The sequence below is a fragment of the Trichoplax adhaerens genome, genomic scaffold (assembly GCF_000150275.1).
Source record: "Trichoplax adhaerens TRIADscaffold_2 genomic scaffold, whole genome shotgun sequence".
NCBI lineage: Eukaryota > Metazoa > Placozoa > Uniplacotomia > Trichoplacea > Trichoplacidae > Trichoplax > Trichoplax adhaerens.
Genome location: NW_002060944.1, coordinates 2,965,563 through 2,982,875, shown reverse-complemented (window position 1 = coordinate 2,982,875; position 17,313 = coordinate 2,965,563). Strand labels below are relative to the sequence as shown.

Below are 17,313 nucleotides of genomic sequence, written 5' to 3'. Positions count from 1 at the left end.
TGTCCCGATTACTAATATGAAAGTTACTTAACGAAATNTGAATTGGTATAGAAATGAATGATCTCTAGGATTTATGTAAATATTATTGAGAAGGTAGAAGTGATTGATACACATCAGTAGGTACTATTAGTTCTATTGCTCTCTTGCAATTCGTAGTGTTATCCTACTGTAGTTCCCCTGTCCCAATTACTTTTGATTTCTATACTGTATATAGTAACCATCCTTATTCGGTAAACATACTAATACGAAAGTTACTTAACGAAATTTGAAAAGTGATTGATACACATCAGTAGGTACTCTTAGTTCTATTGCTCTCTTGCAATTCGTAGTGTTACCCTACTATAGTTCCCCTGTCCCGGTTATTTTTGATTGCTATATATCATATTACAAAAAGTATTTCTAAGAGGATAATGTTCGTTAGTCAGCGATCTGATAGTTACTGAACCTCTGTTAAATGAGCACATTATCGTAAACCGTCAGTAAAGCGACGGGAGTTTGCACTAGTCCCTCTAATCCCTATGATCATCTATTTACTTTCTGCTGTTGTAATTGATACATTTATTTACCTTGAGGGCATATTTAGTAATATCACTACCTTGGTGTCCATGACTTAGTCATGGAGAGTAACGGACACCAATATCTAAAAATGCCAAATTAACTTAATTTAAGGCCCTCTGCCTTACAGTGTACAGTACAGAACCTTGTGCTACCGTACAGTACAGTACAGTACTGTATCGTACTGTAATACTGTACTGTACAGTACTGTACTGTACTGTACATACATCTGTCGGGAAAAAAACGGCCTACAGTACTGCAGATAATAGACAGCACAGTACAATGTATTGCACAGTCTACAGTACGTACTGTAAGGCGCCGCAAATGACTATCCTGTTACTGGCAGTTGAATTCGCGCAGCCGTTATCGCAGTTGCTCTTAGACTTATGGTTGCCGTATGATAAATAATTAATTTTTAATTTTTATAATCTACCATGAGTCCATGACTATAGGAAGCATCGAATGCTGCTGATTGGAACGATAGAAGAAGAAATTCTGTACGTTCACTAATAAAAGAGATATCAAAGATATTCATGCAGAAGTTCTGCACAATCCTGTAATACTGTATATATGACATCGCTAATCAAGCAAAAGTTGCCGCGTCGCGTTAATGCGGTACATTATCTTGCGTTGTAAAAGCATGGTACAAGTACCATTAGTACCACGAAGGATCGATTAGTAAGCAATTAACGACAGGCCTACGTCTGAAAGATATAAGAATCAAAATACTATGTAGTATAAAGTGAAAAAGACGTGTTTTCTCGAATTTTACTAGCGATAGTAAATTGCATGCACACTAGCGATCCTGTACCAAAAGATCAACAGTATAGGCTTTCTACAGTACTGTACTGTAATATCATTTCCGGTTCGATAGGATGCAGTCATGGTAGGTCAGTTTCTCCATGATAAAGTTTTGATTATGATACTGTTACTTAAAATTCAAATTCAACATGGCTACAGCTACCATTTTCTTCATTCAATTTTATTAATTATCATTAATACACGTAATGCCAATCATAGAGTCAATGCAGTATCGTGATGCTTTTCGCAATAATCAAGCAATTAGCTTAATGAAGATACGGGTAACTAAGAAATTACTTGATCAAATTAACAATTGTACAGCGACCACGGTAACAAACATCGACGCGCACGTTGAGATGACATTATACCAATGGGAGAAGTACTTCAATTTTGCCATGCAGTTGCAACTATAAAATGCAATTTAAATTTGTGCTTTACTTATCCAAACATGGATCATAGCGTGTAAACTAGCAGCGTTTATCTATGCTGGTGGAACCTATAAACCAAGTGTATGGGTATAGGAGGAAGATTACTTTGTAACATTGATAGGTTTTTCTGTAAAAATTCGTAAGCAAAACTTAGTCTCTTCATCAGGTTTGTAGGTTACTGGAATAACGACATAATGCCCTTTCTTGAAAGTAAATCGGTTCGAAATCTCCGCAGATCTACCGAAAGCTTTACACCTGGCATTGAATCGATGATGCAGAAGGTAGTTTTCATCTAACCTTTTACCAACTTGATCGCCTTCCACTCTGTAGATAGTAAAACATATCGATTGAGTTTTCTTATGCTCTCCAGCAAACGGTCGTGTAAACATTTGCATTAATGCAATGAATATTGATGTTCCTTCTGGGGTATCATCCTCCTAATTAGATTGTTTCAATGAAATATCAACAAGGACAAAAAATTAGTAAAATTATTGATGCCGTACATAACTGAAAAGTATTAATATTAATAATAATAACGCCTATAATTAGTACGATTAGTACATATAATCATTGAACTATTGAAAATTGATCGATAAAATCAGTTCTGATGTTTACTTACTGGAATCTCAAAGCGTATTTGTGGATTAGTGTGATATGTCTTGCGAAAATTCCAGCAACCACCGGCATTGACGCCCTTTTTCCACTCACCTGCCACTTCTACAAAATTCCATTTCATTTTGTTTCCATCCTTATATTCAATATCGGGCTTTAGCATACAGATCTCTAAAGTTACATAATTGGAGATGAAATCTTCGTACGACATCCTATAAATATCAAAAAGTTATTTCAAGGAGGTACCACTCTATCCTCATAATGCACATGATCACATACACTGCTTAATACTTACTAAACGAAATATAAAAATTATAACAATCACTTTAACGGCTATCTCACCAACCAGAAATATCCATCCGCTATACTTACCAAAATTCACCATTATTGGCGACGGCCATTCCTATAGCTTTTTTCGTCTCTTCGCTAACGGTATCCCACTCAGCTGAACTATCAATTCATTAACACACGTTCGAATGTTTTATCAATTTCACTATACATTTTATGTTGTACACGATACTTTATAAAGAGTTTAGAAATTACAGCAACAGATTCCATCGCAGATGGTCGGATAACATTACGTTCACTAGTTGCATACACGTGTAGTAGTATTTTATTTGTTTCTTACCCATCGCTCCATGCTCCTTTCCATTCTCCACAACCCCAAGGATTTCGAATCCTTACTAAAGGTACTTCCTCATCATTGCCTTCGATCTTGACCTATTACCGTATATATACACCGTTTATGCGTACGTCTTGTGTTAATATCACATAAAATATCGCCCGTAAATTTGTAGAATACGGTACTGACAGTATTATGTATGCAAGTGAGTTAATAAAATACTAAATATTATAATTTAAATTCAAGCCACGGGGAAACTTCTTCGAATTGATTTAAAACTTGCTATATACTGTATCATGGATTACTAAAAAAGACCGTGACTGTACAGTGTACATACTTTCGCAGCCTTGTCGACGCTATAGGCATGGCCCCAAACCAGTCCATTAGGTAGTACATGCCCCTTGACTCCTTTTTCATGATGAACCTGAAAAGGATGGATAGAAGAATGAAGTACCTGCATATACTGTACGCATAACAGATAAATCTCGGCTCATACGATATTTTCATTCTAGTAGCTACTGCTTACGTACGGTATACGTATTTATTAAAGTGAAATCATTTGCAACAGCCGCATTGCAAGATCATCGACCAGAAAATTTAATTTATTATACGCAAATCTCATTTGACGTATAGTCGATTGTAGTCAAATAAAACTTAGCTGAGTTACCCCGAAGCATCCTAATAAAGAATGACGAGCCAGTGCGTTAAAAATCCGTTGAAATCCATCTGCGGGCATACTGGGCATGTGATAGTCTTCATGAATTCCGCCAGTGAAAGTTTCTAGAGCTTCCCAGTTGACGCCTCCTACTAAAGCTTCATAACTATTATTAACCCTATAAATTCAATGCACAGCAAATCAGCAATTATTCACTTATTTTTAGTTGTAGTGGTAGACTACTCTTTATATCGCCAAAAAATTTGTTTACACTTAAAGTTTACATGTAGTACAATACAAGATGTCGTAGATAGAAAACAAGAATGATTTCGAGCTCTAGAGAGGCCACAAAACAATTAGAAGTCATCTATTTTTCTAACTTAAACTCATCAAGTCAAAATTTTTACAACTCCAGCTTATAGACAATATTGCCTTGTAGTTATAATACATTATAGGTACCATTATGATTCATAAACTAATATACTGTATTATTGCCAGTACTATCTACGTGAATTACCACAATATCGGATTTATATATTGAAATATCAAGGTAGCACAATAGAAAAGAAACTTCATTGCAATCAATCAAAACCGATTATATGAATCAGACGCCATCTAACATTTCGTACTAATCTACGTTGTAAAGTACCAGTCAGTGCCGAAGCAAACGACGGCTTACTCTTAAATGGTATCGTGAATACAAACATGCGTATGAAATACCACTAATAAGTGTGATAACGGAATAGGAATCTAAATAACTGCTAAAGATATACATAATGTACATATATAATAGTATATCTTTGATGAATCCTACATTTTAAGTCTAACTTACTTTGCATAAGCTTTCTCGATGAAACAACCCCAAAATTCATGTTTATCACTTGGATGAACGTAACATGGCCTTTTCGATTTCTCAAAACATGGAAGGCGATCATCAATAACTATATCAGCCCACTGACCCATACGCCAAAATCGAACATGCAAAATGCCTGCATAATCCTTATCAAAGGTCTGATCATTCGGTATAACACGGTATAGCAAATTCTTTTCGGTAGCCAAAGACGACAACGACGCAACAAACCAGCAATCACCTAGCCGACCTTGACGCATGTCGAGACGGTCTCCACCATCAACGTAAAGTTTTGGATCGTCAGTTATCTCCTATAGTAATATCAATATAGGAGTAGTCTAGAAAATTGTTTTTCAATCAACGCAAGATACTGTAATACTTATATGATTATATTATCGTGGACTAGATCATTTAGTTTACAATTGCTTGTAGTATAGTAGCTTTACATGTGACGACTACACTCGCAATAGTAAACAAGAACGATAATCATAATCATATTTAATCCAATTTTAAAATTCCTGCAGTTACTGCAGTTACTGAAGTACTAGGCATGTAAAGCAATGCTACGTTGATGATATTTCTTTAAATGAAAGTACTTTCTTTACATTGTACTGTACATATGGACTGAATAAATCCCACTGCAGCAGCCTATGAAATATTATATATATGGCGCGGAATAAATCATTAATTTACTTAGTCTTAAGTATGCCTACAAATATTGCACATTTACTAAAAATTTTACAAATGTTAAGTTACTGTTAGCTGCAAAATGTATATATTTATTATTGCGTTGTATTATTATATATTTTATTCTGTAACAGGCGGTTTATCTAATAATTTCTAATTTTTAGAATTAACGAAACTCTTAGTTGCAGTACATAACATATAAATCAGTATTGATTTTAGCTGCACAGCGTAGATAAGAGCATTTACATCTAGAACTACGGGGAAAAAGTCCGTATAGATATACTAAGTGACATTTATCTCTCAAATTGAAGTTCTATATTAATCAGAAGAATATAGGTATGCAAAATAAGGTTGATTTCATCCTTTTTACTAGTACATGGACTGATTAAGAAGCACGACTATCGAAGAATTTAACGGGTCCATTATCGTACATATAGTTTTAATGAGCTCTATTTGATTAAAAAGGCTTAGCAGCCAAGTAGGTTCTGAAACCAATTTTCTAAATCGTTTCACTGACACCGAGCGAGTAAATTATATATTAGATTTTACTTGTCTCTTTACGTACTTTAGGCCGCAGCCAAACAATTCCGTGACTTTCACGTTTATCGTAATATAACGAGGAATCATTAGCAGGAAATGTTGGATCTTCGAATAATTTCCCACTTTCTAAGCACTGTGCCTTGAGCGCATTATAATCTTGATCTTTATACTGGGTTATCGGAGATGGAGCAGACATGATTTTAAGGTCTTAAAAGGCAGCAAAACTACGAATATTTTTTAGGTAATAGAAAAAAGATAATTCATTAAAATTGAGCTGTTTCACGACAATGTAACACTAGATCATTTCATCAGGGTATTTGTCACTCTCATCGAATGTATATATAAAGTAGTTCTAAGCATAATTTTCCAAACTAAAAAGCGTTATAGTTATAAGGTAAAAAAGAATATAAGAATACATATTGCTGCACTTATAGAGTTTTTAACTGTTATTAACTACAAGTGAAAACCGGCAATACTTTTCTTATATTTATAGATCCTAACCATAAAGCTTTATACAGTACCATTATGCTCATACTATGGCATTTTTGCATAAAAACTGATAAAAAGCAACCTAAGCGGACTTTAAAATTTTGCAATAAATTACAATTTATATTGCACACTCAAGAGTAACACCTTCTTTAAGTGCTAACTTATTAGATACTTCATTCACGTCTACGAAGCAGCATATTGTAGTATTCAATTGCAAATATAGTTATCCTACTTTTATAAGTAGATACGACAACGAAGTAAGCTGAGAAGCCAGTCAATGATTTTGTTCTTTAATACGCGTATACGCTAATCTCTGATTATAATTCTAATTGAACAACTTTTATATATTACATGGACTACTTATAGAAGATTAATTTGCTGCTATATCTGACCTGTACAGTAAATGGATAAATTGATCTAATTCATGACCTGAAGTATGATGTAGGTCAGTATGTTGGTATTATGCTATATTAAAGATTTATAAACAATTTATCAGAATTTTAAGTTTGGCCTTTTAAACCCTCGTTGTAGACTGTCTAAATTTATAGCTTAGTTAGAATTGAACCAAATCTCTAATGCTTAAAGGACTCTGTAGAACTTAAACAGAATATAACATATTTAAATCAAAGAATTTTTTACAGTACCTTAGGAAAGGTGAATGAAGAATTAACCAAAGTAAGGGTAAATCCAATGATTTTATCTCAAACACGCTAATTTATACTTTCTTTAAACAATTACAGAGAGAAAAGATAAATTACAAACAAACTTATCAACCTATAATTTTTATTAAATTAAAATATCATGCTGTGATCAATATAATGTGCATAGCTTGAAGGAGTTGTTCCAAAATTAAAACGTCTGATCTCAATTAATAAATGACCAATAGCAGTCATACGGCATAATTTAACACCTGTTTACAATCGAGCTCAAAATCATACAACTTTATTCTATAGTGGCTAAAATATTGTTAAAATATTGTAAGCCTATGGCTAATAGTAATACAACGTGCAAGCTACTCTTCTATGCCCTTATGCTAATAAATTAAGGCTGGATAAAGCTATGCAGATATTAATGATTTCTATAAATCTATGGAATAGGCTATTACTACTGTTTTAAAGGCTAACGATGACCAAAGTAAACGTATTATCGTCCGTATTTCTTACATTTCAAGCTTTACGGCATATGCATAATGATTGGCACCACTCAAATATGCATATTATTTTTAAAACACTTTAAATGAGGTGCAAAGAAGACAATTACAAGTAATCAATAAAGTTCTTGAGTATCTAAATTTCAGAACCTTCCTTCTACATGTAAGTAAGGCTTATGTGAGGAATAATATAACAATGTAAGAATAGAGAATGTAAAAGAGAAGTTATCGTTAACTCCCTTTGAGACTCCACTAACAAACTCAAAGTGCTTTTAAAAAACTTGGATATCAATATTTTGTTCTATAATTTAATATTTGCTTATCCTTTAAAGTAAACAGCCAGTTTTGTGAAGTGCTAAAGATTAGAAGTAAATTGGTAAGTGGATGGTAATTAAATTATATGAAAGATTTATCGGATATTACTACAAACATCAAGAATATGAGGCAACATAAACAAAATATGTCGCCTAATCTGCCTTTAATCATTTAATTAGTGGTTAGTATGCCAATACCAATAATTGGATTACTTTAACACTTTTTATGTAATTTATTCGACCTTACAATCATAAAATTAGTGCAAAAGTCGCCTAAGAACTCCATAAGTCGCACCCTATCCTGACAGGATTTTGATTTATATTATTATTACATCAAATATCGGCTAGAGTAGGCAAATAACATGAACGTGAAGTATCGAAATAACCCTAAACATTAGTACCATATCGTACTTTGTCTACGATAAATTTTGATTTGATATAGGATAGTAGCTATGCTGCTAGTTACTAGAGAATACTACGATGTAGTAATGAAAGAGTCTGTAAGTGCTATTTCTCAGTATATAGTTTGTGTCAGATCATTTTTGAATCATTTGATGGAAAAAGAATTTTATTACTGCTACTTTTGACGAAATTGGATTTTTACTTATATTTAAATCTTAACTCGCTATCTAATACAATGCAGAAGCCATTTCGATAATTATATACTCAGTAATTGAGTTTGAACCTTCAATACCAAATATTTAAATTCTAAATTCTAAATTATGAAACAATATGGTAATTTTAACAGCTTTGCACTACCCGTAATGAATTTAAAGCACTATCTTTCAATTGGTTTCTAACACAACGACCAGTATCACAATTTATTCTTTACTACGGTACTTTTTTTCGAATATTGCACACAATTGAATTTTTTATACGCAGGTTTGTGAGCTAATTGAATGGTACAGAATTATAAGATCTCAGGGCTTAAATTTTAATTTAAAAAAATTGCAATTCGAAAACTAGATGACGATTAGTCTTGAAGGGATATATATGACATATGACAATATACAGACTTTGATTTGATAACCAGTGCCAGGTATGATACCGTAGCAATTTTTATTTCTTTCGGTAGAAAATTTGTTCCACCTACTCTGTACATACGTGCATTTACGCCTATATCATACTCATAGCTTAAAATTTGCGACGGTTGAAAACAAATTGTTTTTCTTCTATTTGGCATAACGCACCCATAATTTGTCGAATCTTCACTCTTTAGAAATAATTCAATATCGAATTCAATTTGTCGGTGAATGAAATATTATCATTACAAATTTGTAATTTAATAACGGTAATTAGATTTTCGAAAAAGGATCATTCGCCACAATACCTATCAAATTAATTATAAATTATAAAAATTATTAATAAATGATTACACTACTGTGCGTAAGGTGCATATATGCTGGCAGTATATCTGCTTGTGTCATATATTTACTTTCAATAATCTGATGCTTTTAAGTCTTAATTTTATTAACAGTCAAGGAAGAATAAATGGTTGTGATATCATTGTTATCATTCTCAGATTCGCGTTATAGAAATATGCAGACATAGTAATCTGGGAGTTGGTCCATAAGTAACTGAGGCAGAGAAGCACTACGGATAACCATTATTAATTAATTATTATTTAAAACTAATTCAACCCAACTATATATCATCACTATTGAGAATAGTTTCTGTAGTTTCGATAATTGCAGCACTGTTATAGCAGCTTGTCTATGCTTTTAAAAATATAACCGAATCCTTTATACTCCGTTACATTTTTCAAAAGCTATTGACAATTTCTTATGTTTTCTTCAATATAAACATTTTCTACTCTGCCAAACTTTGTCAAATAAAATGTACCAGATAATAATACTTAAATTAAACATTGATTAATATAGAATTATGCTACAAAACTTAAGGGGATGAACGCTTGGTTCGTAGAAGGGTGGCATAGCTAGTTACTACTTAAGACTAATTTAATTAATTGCCTTATATCTCATGTATTCCTGGCTATTAATAACAATAGCCTTTAAAGCAAATTTTTTCTATTCATTACCGTTTCTTATGAATGACAGAAGTTATCAATAAATAATTCGTTGGATAAAAACCAAAATATGCATTGGATAGGTAATACCAAAGATATGGCAATTTACTATAAATGATGCTAAAATTTCCTAAAGTTCTTAAGCAGATTTTTAATACGAGCTGGTTGTAAATTTTGACATACCGTAAGTCACTACCGTATCTGAAGCTCGGGAGAAAATAAATTTATCAGTAAATTCTAAGCCTAACGTTTCAGACGATCCTTTGAGTAAAACAATTTTTAGTTATATTCAGATCAGATTTAATATATGCCTCTGGTTCGGATAGGGTTTCAAATAAAGATCTAATTTATATGCACGCTTAGCAAATTAAAATAGGCTTCTAGTACCGTATAAATAGCCATTTTCGGTGTACGCGAAATTTTCAATATTACTTAATACAAAATCAAATTCAGCTCAATTTTTATTAGTAATACTCCTGATTTTTAATTGTGGTCGAATAATGTTAATTTCATTAAATGCCGAAAGAGTCTTTGAAACTTCTGGTAGACCCTTAGTGCTACTAATATCGTAAGTTAGACTCTGCCCAAATTAACGTGTGTATTGTTAATCCTAAACCTATTCTTCAACTGGTTCGAGAGATTTTTAAGATTTTTTATTACGGTTATAAGTCGAATATTCAGCAAGCGCGCTAATAGTAGACTTTTAAAGATATTTCGTATAGCTTGGGTTCGTGTATGTTCTTTGTTTGTATATATAACTGCAGTTTATTAGATTTAGCATTTCATATGAACAACATATGGTCCTGATAAACCCAATTATAGAATACAAAGCGTATTTTTCCTGAATTTATTAAATTACTTACTCAAGTTTCTATTTTGCTACAAAATGAAATAAATTTTAATCTATACTCATTGAACTGAATATTAAGAAAACTTTCCTTTATACGAGTACTGTGTAATCTATTTATTTTATAGCTTCTAAAGTTGACTATCTCGCAATATGGTATATACTAGAATACCTTGTCTTTAAAACAATTAAAGTAGTTTCAGAGCCTTCTGTGCATACTCGATATTGCTGTAGGTTTTGATTAAAATTTCATGTGAAATAGTTTTTCTAGTACCACTTTATTAACAGCTTTTGATAAACTATTGGAAACACAACACATGGAAACACTTCTTTAATTTTAGAGTTTCAATTAGGTTGGTGTGTGCAATGATTTTAGCTACCAATAAGGAGTTAGTTCCTTAATATGCATGACGCAAGTGCAGTAATAAACTATTTTATAATTATACGCTATGGAAGTTAAATCATTATCAATTTGCAATAGCAGTATATACCACTTGTAATCATAAGGTAAACATCTGTTAGGAAATTGTTAAGATTGCCAAAAGAAAAAATGTTAATAAATTTTCTGCAAATATCACCATCCAAAAGCATCCCATAATGATCACATACACAATCACTCTTGCTAAAACATTAATTTTAAGGCCTAAGGTTACCGAAAAACAAATTACCAACCAGATTAGATTTTAATCTATGTTATAGCTTAGTAATAGCGACACTTAGCTGCCCCCTTTCGTAGCTATTACCATCTCTTTTATTCAAGAAATTGCTAAAACCTGTCCTTCTTAATAAGATCAGCAGCTTTTTCAGCAATCATAGCAACCGGCGCATAAAGGTTGCAAGAAACTACTACGGGCATGATAGATGCATCAATAACTCGAATTCCTTTCAATCCACGAATTCTGATATAAAATAAATGGTTAAAGTAGTATAGACAGAATAATATGTTACAATTGTTATTTTACATCTTTAAAATTATCCTTTTCTAGTGCAACCATTGGATAGTACATCATTACAAAATAGAATCGAATGCACTACAGTGTTGCATTAGAAAGAACGACAAGAATATACCTTAAGTTTGGATCTACCACTGCAGAATCATCATTCAAAGCTCCCATCTTGCAAGTGCCAACCTAGATTTGAATTAAAACAATAGATTGAACTTTTATGATTTCTTTTAATTAATTTCTACAGCAAGATTGTAAGGAAACAAAATTTACAGGATGGTATCCATCGTAGGCGAAGTGTTTCAAGACGTATTCCCAATATTCAAGAGAGTTATATGTATGAGGGCAATCAACATTATAGCGACGTATTCCTTTAACATAGGGCTTGAAGTGTTTACTTTGTAATAAGTTATGACAAAACTGAGCCCCCTGTAGTAAAAATAGTTGAAAAATAAAATCTCTAAATTATCAAATTTAATTCTGTCAGATTTCCTATAATACATCATGACTAAATTCAGATTGCATTACTGTCCCATATAGTACGAATGTATTATGATCGGAGCTGTAACGAATAAAACTAAACAGGCATTCGATTTACTTTAACTTTACATACAATATGTTAATTACTGAGTTACCAAAATAAAGTCTATTAACCAACACATTACCTTCGCCAGATTTCGTATATCTTGAGGGTGCTGAAAATAATTTGGTTGTATTTCAGGGTGATCTAGTGGATTTGTCGATTTCAACTTGATCCATCCTATGCTAAGAGGACGACATAGAATCGGAACCAAGAAAAACCCTGTCGAAGTAAAAAATTAATATACAATAGATTTTTGCAAACAGCATATTTTGCATTATATTTTAGTAATTATCTCTTCTAAATTTACAATTGCAAATGGCTAACCGCAATTATCAGAATTTGCTGCCTCATCCGCATATAAAGATGGAAATCTAAAACAAACACAAGTCATAAACTAATTATATGTATCCCTTTGGTCTGTGCCTTGAAATTCTAATGTTTCAATAAATAAATTTACGATAGTTGGAAAAAGGTCTTCCGATTACATTTCAAAAGTTCATACCTTTTTTTATCAATAGAAAAAGTTTTATAAATCACTGGTTGATCTGCTCCAAAGGATTCAAGATGGATAAGAACATCAGCACCTGACGATTCACTCTGTACAAAGAACACCGTTATTAGTATAAGTTATTAACAAAATATAGCTTTAGTGAGAATTCAACTAAGAAAGAATCGACTTTGGTGTACCGATTCTTCACCAACGGTAATTAACCCTGATGCTTCGTAACCTGGAGAAGCTAATTTCCCCTTTCAAATAGATTAATTCACGAGTGTCAATAGTTAAAGTTACAAACTAAGCCAAGAACAAAATTTTGCACTCCTTCATTATTTTCTGTGGTAAGCTACTGGTCTACCTTTTTAGAAATGAGGTACTTTAGCACACTCATGATAGAAATTGATGCTTCTGTGTAACTATAGCTTCGAAATTCATCATTTAATATTGCCGAGATCATTAATCCACAATGATTCTGGAATAACCAAACCACATTATTTTATACAGCATCGATTACGAATTGGTTTACTGCATGAATGTAGAGTACTACCTGTAGATTACGTCCAACTGGTAGATCAGAAATGACAGGAATCTGCAGATAAATAATTGTAGAATGAGATGTAACTAGTCTGTAGATACCATTATTTCATTACAATTTTTGTAATAGTACGTAAGTAATCAATATGGAAGTAATATGACAAGGATAAAATATCTATAAGCAATGAAAGGGCATACAATAACAGAAGATAAGTTAACAGAATTCAGAATTTTAGAATAATTCATTGTGATATTCCTTAACGCTGATTAGAATGGCAAAATAGCTTTATCATTAGTATACTGATTGCACTATAGCATATACAAATTTAGGGATTTTCACTCAGTCTATAAACTTACATTTAATTTCTCTAAGTCCTCTTTCGGGCCGACACCAGAAAGAAGTAATGTTTGTGGTGATCCAACTGTCCCTCCACAGACTAAAACTTCTTCATTGCAGTAAATCGTAAGCGTTTTTCCTCTAGAAAACCAATTATTGAAAATAAGAGATGCAAAAATGTTATATTTAACGTATCGTTAACGAACGCCATGTAATTGTTTGTATGTGATAGCAAAAATGCTAAATTATTATGATTTTACTGTTTAATAAATTGAACTCCAGCAGCTCGCTTCTCATTGAAAATCACCTTTTGAAGTTAATATAAAATTTATTCCGATTATTAAAATTTTAACATGAGCATAGTTTGTAAGATTTAGAAGTATTCATTTCGAAATTTGTATTTTCGAATCAGTAAACCTTTACTGCTAATATTTTACTCTGAGGATAATGACCTTGGTAGGCTTTAGATAAGGCTACAGATAAATATTGCTATCGTTTCGATGCCATAGCAATGCGATGTCATGTACTATTGCATTTATGCAATCTAAACTAGTTCAGATATTAATCACCTTGCTGACGTGACAAAATACACCGATGTGGAGATTTTTTCTGTTCATTACGTCCTGAGTCAAATAAGATTCAGCAGTGCTTTGTCTTACTCCATTGCCAACAAATACTTGACCATAATCAAATCCAGTCTATATTATATTTTGTTATTAAAAATAAAAAATACGAAGTAAGATAAGACAAGACTATAAGTAAAGCAGTCACTAAACCATCGTCATTTTGATAAATGAAGTCCCTATCCAATAGCTAAAGCTTGATATAAATTGTTTATCAAACCTTGATACCGCCATTGATATCACACCTAGGAAATCCTGCTTCTTCACCTATCGTGGATTATCGGCAAGATAGTATAATCTCAGAAGAATGATATTTCAAGATCATTCCATGGAATACCATAGCATGTATTCGATATAAAAATACTAACTAAGTAATATACATACCTGCTTTAATAAATGCCTCTGTATAAGGTGCAGTAATATCAGGATCACTGATTGTAATTGGCCCTCCAATCCCGTGTTGTGAATCGTTTTGAAATTCAGGTCTTAGGTTACATATTACAGTAACAAAATTTCAATTTAACCCCTTCTTCATATTGTAATCATCGGTTTTAAGTAGTTTCAGAGCTAAGTTAAATACCTTGTGTTATTTTCAAATTTCTTAAAATATGGTAGGACATCGTCGTAACTCCATCCTTCAGCACCTGCAACAAGTAATTTATGTTAATATTTGGCAGAATTTAGAATGCCAACATCGCCATTGACTCAAAAGTTACAACTCGAAGAGGAAAATTTTAAGATTAAATTTAAAGTGATAATATAGCAGATATAACAAACCATGTCACTTTAATAATTTAATTTAAACTCTACCTATCTGCTGCCACAGATCATAATCTGCCTTGCAGCCTCTCATATAAATTAAGGAATTAATTGAACTACTTCCTCCCAAAATCTGTTTAAAGGAATTGAAAAGCTTGGTTTGTAAGTTTGAAATAAGAATGCTCGTAATCGGGATTGCCTATAAATTACCTTTCCTCGAGGCCATAAAAGCATATTATCGGTACAAGCTAGACATGAATTTTGCTGGGGCAATGACTAAATAGATAATGAGATGATTAATCAATAATTATTGGTCTAATATTAGAACCGAAATGATTTTTATATCCTATATACTAGCAGTTAGTAACGTTAAATATCGTAGCTGTTATGAAAAATGTTTGTAACACTGTTTACACATACGTTTTGTGTACAAGAAATATCTGCGACTAGAGTAACTATTTTGGTAATGAACGCTACGCTATAACTTTTACTTAGTCTGTGGATAAATAGGTGATATATTCGTATACCTTGTAGCACCAATTAATTGCAGAATCTGCTTGCAGAAGAGGGGATGCAGCAGGCACTTTCGCTAGAAAGTGATCATATTTTCCTCCAGCTTCCAGTAATAAAACGGTTACATTAGGATCTTCAGTCAATCGATTAGCAAGTATACAACCGGCTGTTCCGCCCCCTATAATAATGTAATCGTAACTTGCGAGAAATTGATCACAAAAAGGATCATGCCTACGGTGGCGTAATAATAATTTATATGCCAAGTAAGAAACCAAAATTCCACCGCCCAATTTAACAGCAAATTCTAAGCGAGAGTCGTATACCATTATTAGACCTTTAGAGGAGAAGTATAACGTATCTTACGAGGTAGCATGATTAGAGCAGTTTAGAATACAGTTATGCAAATAATGTCAAAGTAATGTATGCAATCCTAGACACCAAACTTCTCGCAGGCTGAAGATTGCTACTATACTGTACTTGCCGGGGCGTATGTCTATTAGGCGCGGTATGCAATCTCTGCTTATGTAATTATTACTGCATGAGTTTGCGCAAATAACTGTATTTATTAACACATCCTGTACAAAGTAAATAAATGAAATCCTTTAGTGTTTTAATTGATTTTACTATTGGAAATGCATTACAGCTGGAGAAGTGAAGTACTACGAGTAGAAAAATATTTAGCTATGAGTGATCTAATAATAGGAATTTCATATGATGCAAGAAGTTACTCATTTACATAATACGGCACGGTACGATTTATATAAGATTTTATACTGCTACGGTTGTAAAATAGGTTTTTTTGGCAATGATATTGCTATGTAGCAGTTATTTACTCGCTACAAACTGCTAAGTCCGAAATTTTACATTTAGGTACACGTCCAATGACAGTATACAAAATACTTAAAATAAAATTATTAATTAGCTTAATAGCGAAGGGGCGTGTGAGTCTTGAGTATTGATTGAAAAGATATTAAATTAACCATTGAAATATTACTAAAGTAGAATATTGTGATTTCCAATATGTAACAATTACACGTATGGTATATCATGAAATAACTACTGGTCAGAATTTAAGAGAATAAATAGCTGCAGCAGTGATGAAGCTTATAAATTTTAATTTTATGGTCTATGTATTTAAACTCATTAGCACACAAAAGCCTGAAGCCTTGGAAGATGTATGCAAATTAGATTAGTAAGTTTTATACCTGTACCTATATACGTGCATGAAGATCGTTTATGGCGTTCTGCTGTGGCGTTGCTGATTTATTCATAATATCATTATTTCATAGCCTATAACCGATACATAACACACGTATTTCATTACATGCCGTAGTATATATTGCTTACTAAAGAGCTAAGACCTCGTATTATTCACTACGGAGGTCGATTCTGGGATATACGTTCGTACGTAGAGGAATTACATCAAGATGCTGCTAAGTTCGTTCCCAATCACCTATGTATTGTAAACATTTGAAATGTGCGTATCCTTCGTTTACTGCGATCTCATTAGCGGACACTAATTCACTTTCTGTTGTGTATTGCTATCTAGAGTTAATAGTAACAACCGTGTTGAAGATTCGTAATATTCTCGATTAGTATGGAGACAAGAAATTGAACACGTAGTTGAAGTTATTGTAAAACTAACTACTAACTCCTACTCTCTCTTTATTGTATTGAAGAACGGCGGCTTATATGTGTGCCGTTCACACTTATAACACAATTTAATTGCAAGTTTGTGTAGCAGTAGATTCATTAGTGTACGCAGCACAATCTACAGTACAATTAACCGGTAGAATTAACAAGTGTAGAATATCACATGTGTAGAATACTATAAATAATCAATCACGATTATTATTATGTAACCTGTGACAATAGTAAGTTTGTAGCGTGCTAAATTTAGGTAATATCGAATTAACGCAAACAAACGATAGCAATCGAAATGTATTAA

The 17,313-nt window shown here is 32.6% G+C and overlaps 2 protein-coding genes across 2 annotated transcripts; both read right to left on the bottom strand.

Annotated features, from left to right (window-relative positions):
- Positions 1–1,885: 1,885 nt before the first annotated feature.
- Positions 1,886–5,946, bottom strand: TRIADDRAFT_21543 (uncharacterized protein; the record flags this gene model as incomplete). Its single annotated transcript, XM_002109277.1, has 8 exons — positions 1,886–2,221; positions 2,404–2,608; positions 2,769–2,846; positions 3,025–3,110; positions 3,356–3,426; positions 3,673–3,851; positions 4,506–4,834; positions 5,776–5,946. 8 exons carry the CDS (start codon positions 5,944–5,946, stop codon positions 1,886–1,888), a joined length of 1,455 nt encoding a protein of 484 aa, XP_002109313.1.
- A 5,396-nt stretch (positions 5,947–11,342) lies between these two features.
- On the bottom strand, positions 11,343–15,691 carry TRIADDRAFT_53210 (uncharacterized protein; the record flags this gene model as incomplete). The annotated part of the gene is made up of 18 exons (XM_002109276.1): positions 11,343–11,475; positions 11,645–11,706; positions 11,794–11,949; positions 12,186–12,322; positions 12,428–12,474; positions 12,606–12,700; positions 12,791–12,850; positions 12,958–13,071; positions 13,147–13,188; positions 13,491–13,611; positions 13,731–13,777; positions 14,040–14,168; positions 14,314–14,360; positions 14,478–14,578; positions 14,674–14,737; positions 14,904–14,985; positions 15,063–15,128; positions 15,380–15,691. The coding sequence occupies 18 exons, from the start codon at positions 15,689–15,691 to the stop codon at positions 11,343–11,345; spliced, it is 1,815 nt and encodes a 604-aa protein (XP_002109312.1).
- Positions 15,692–17,313: the final 1,622 nt, after the last annotated feature.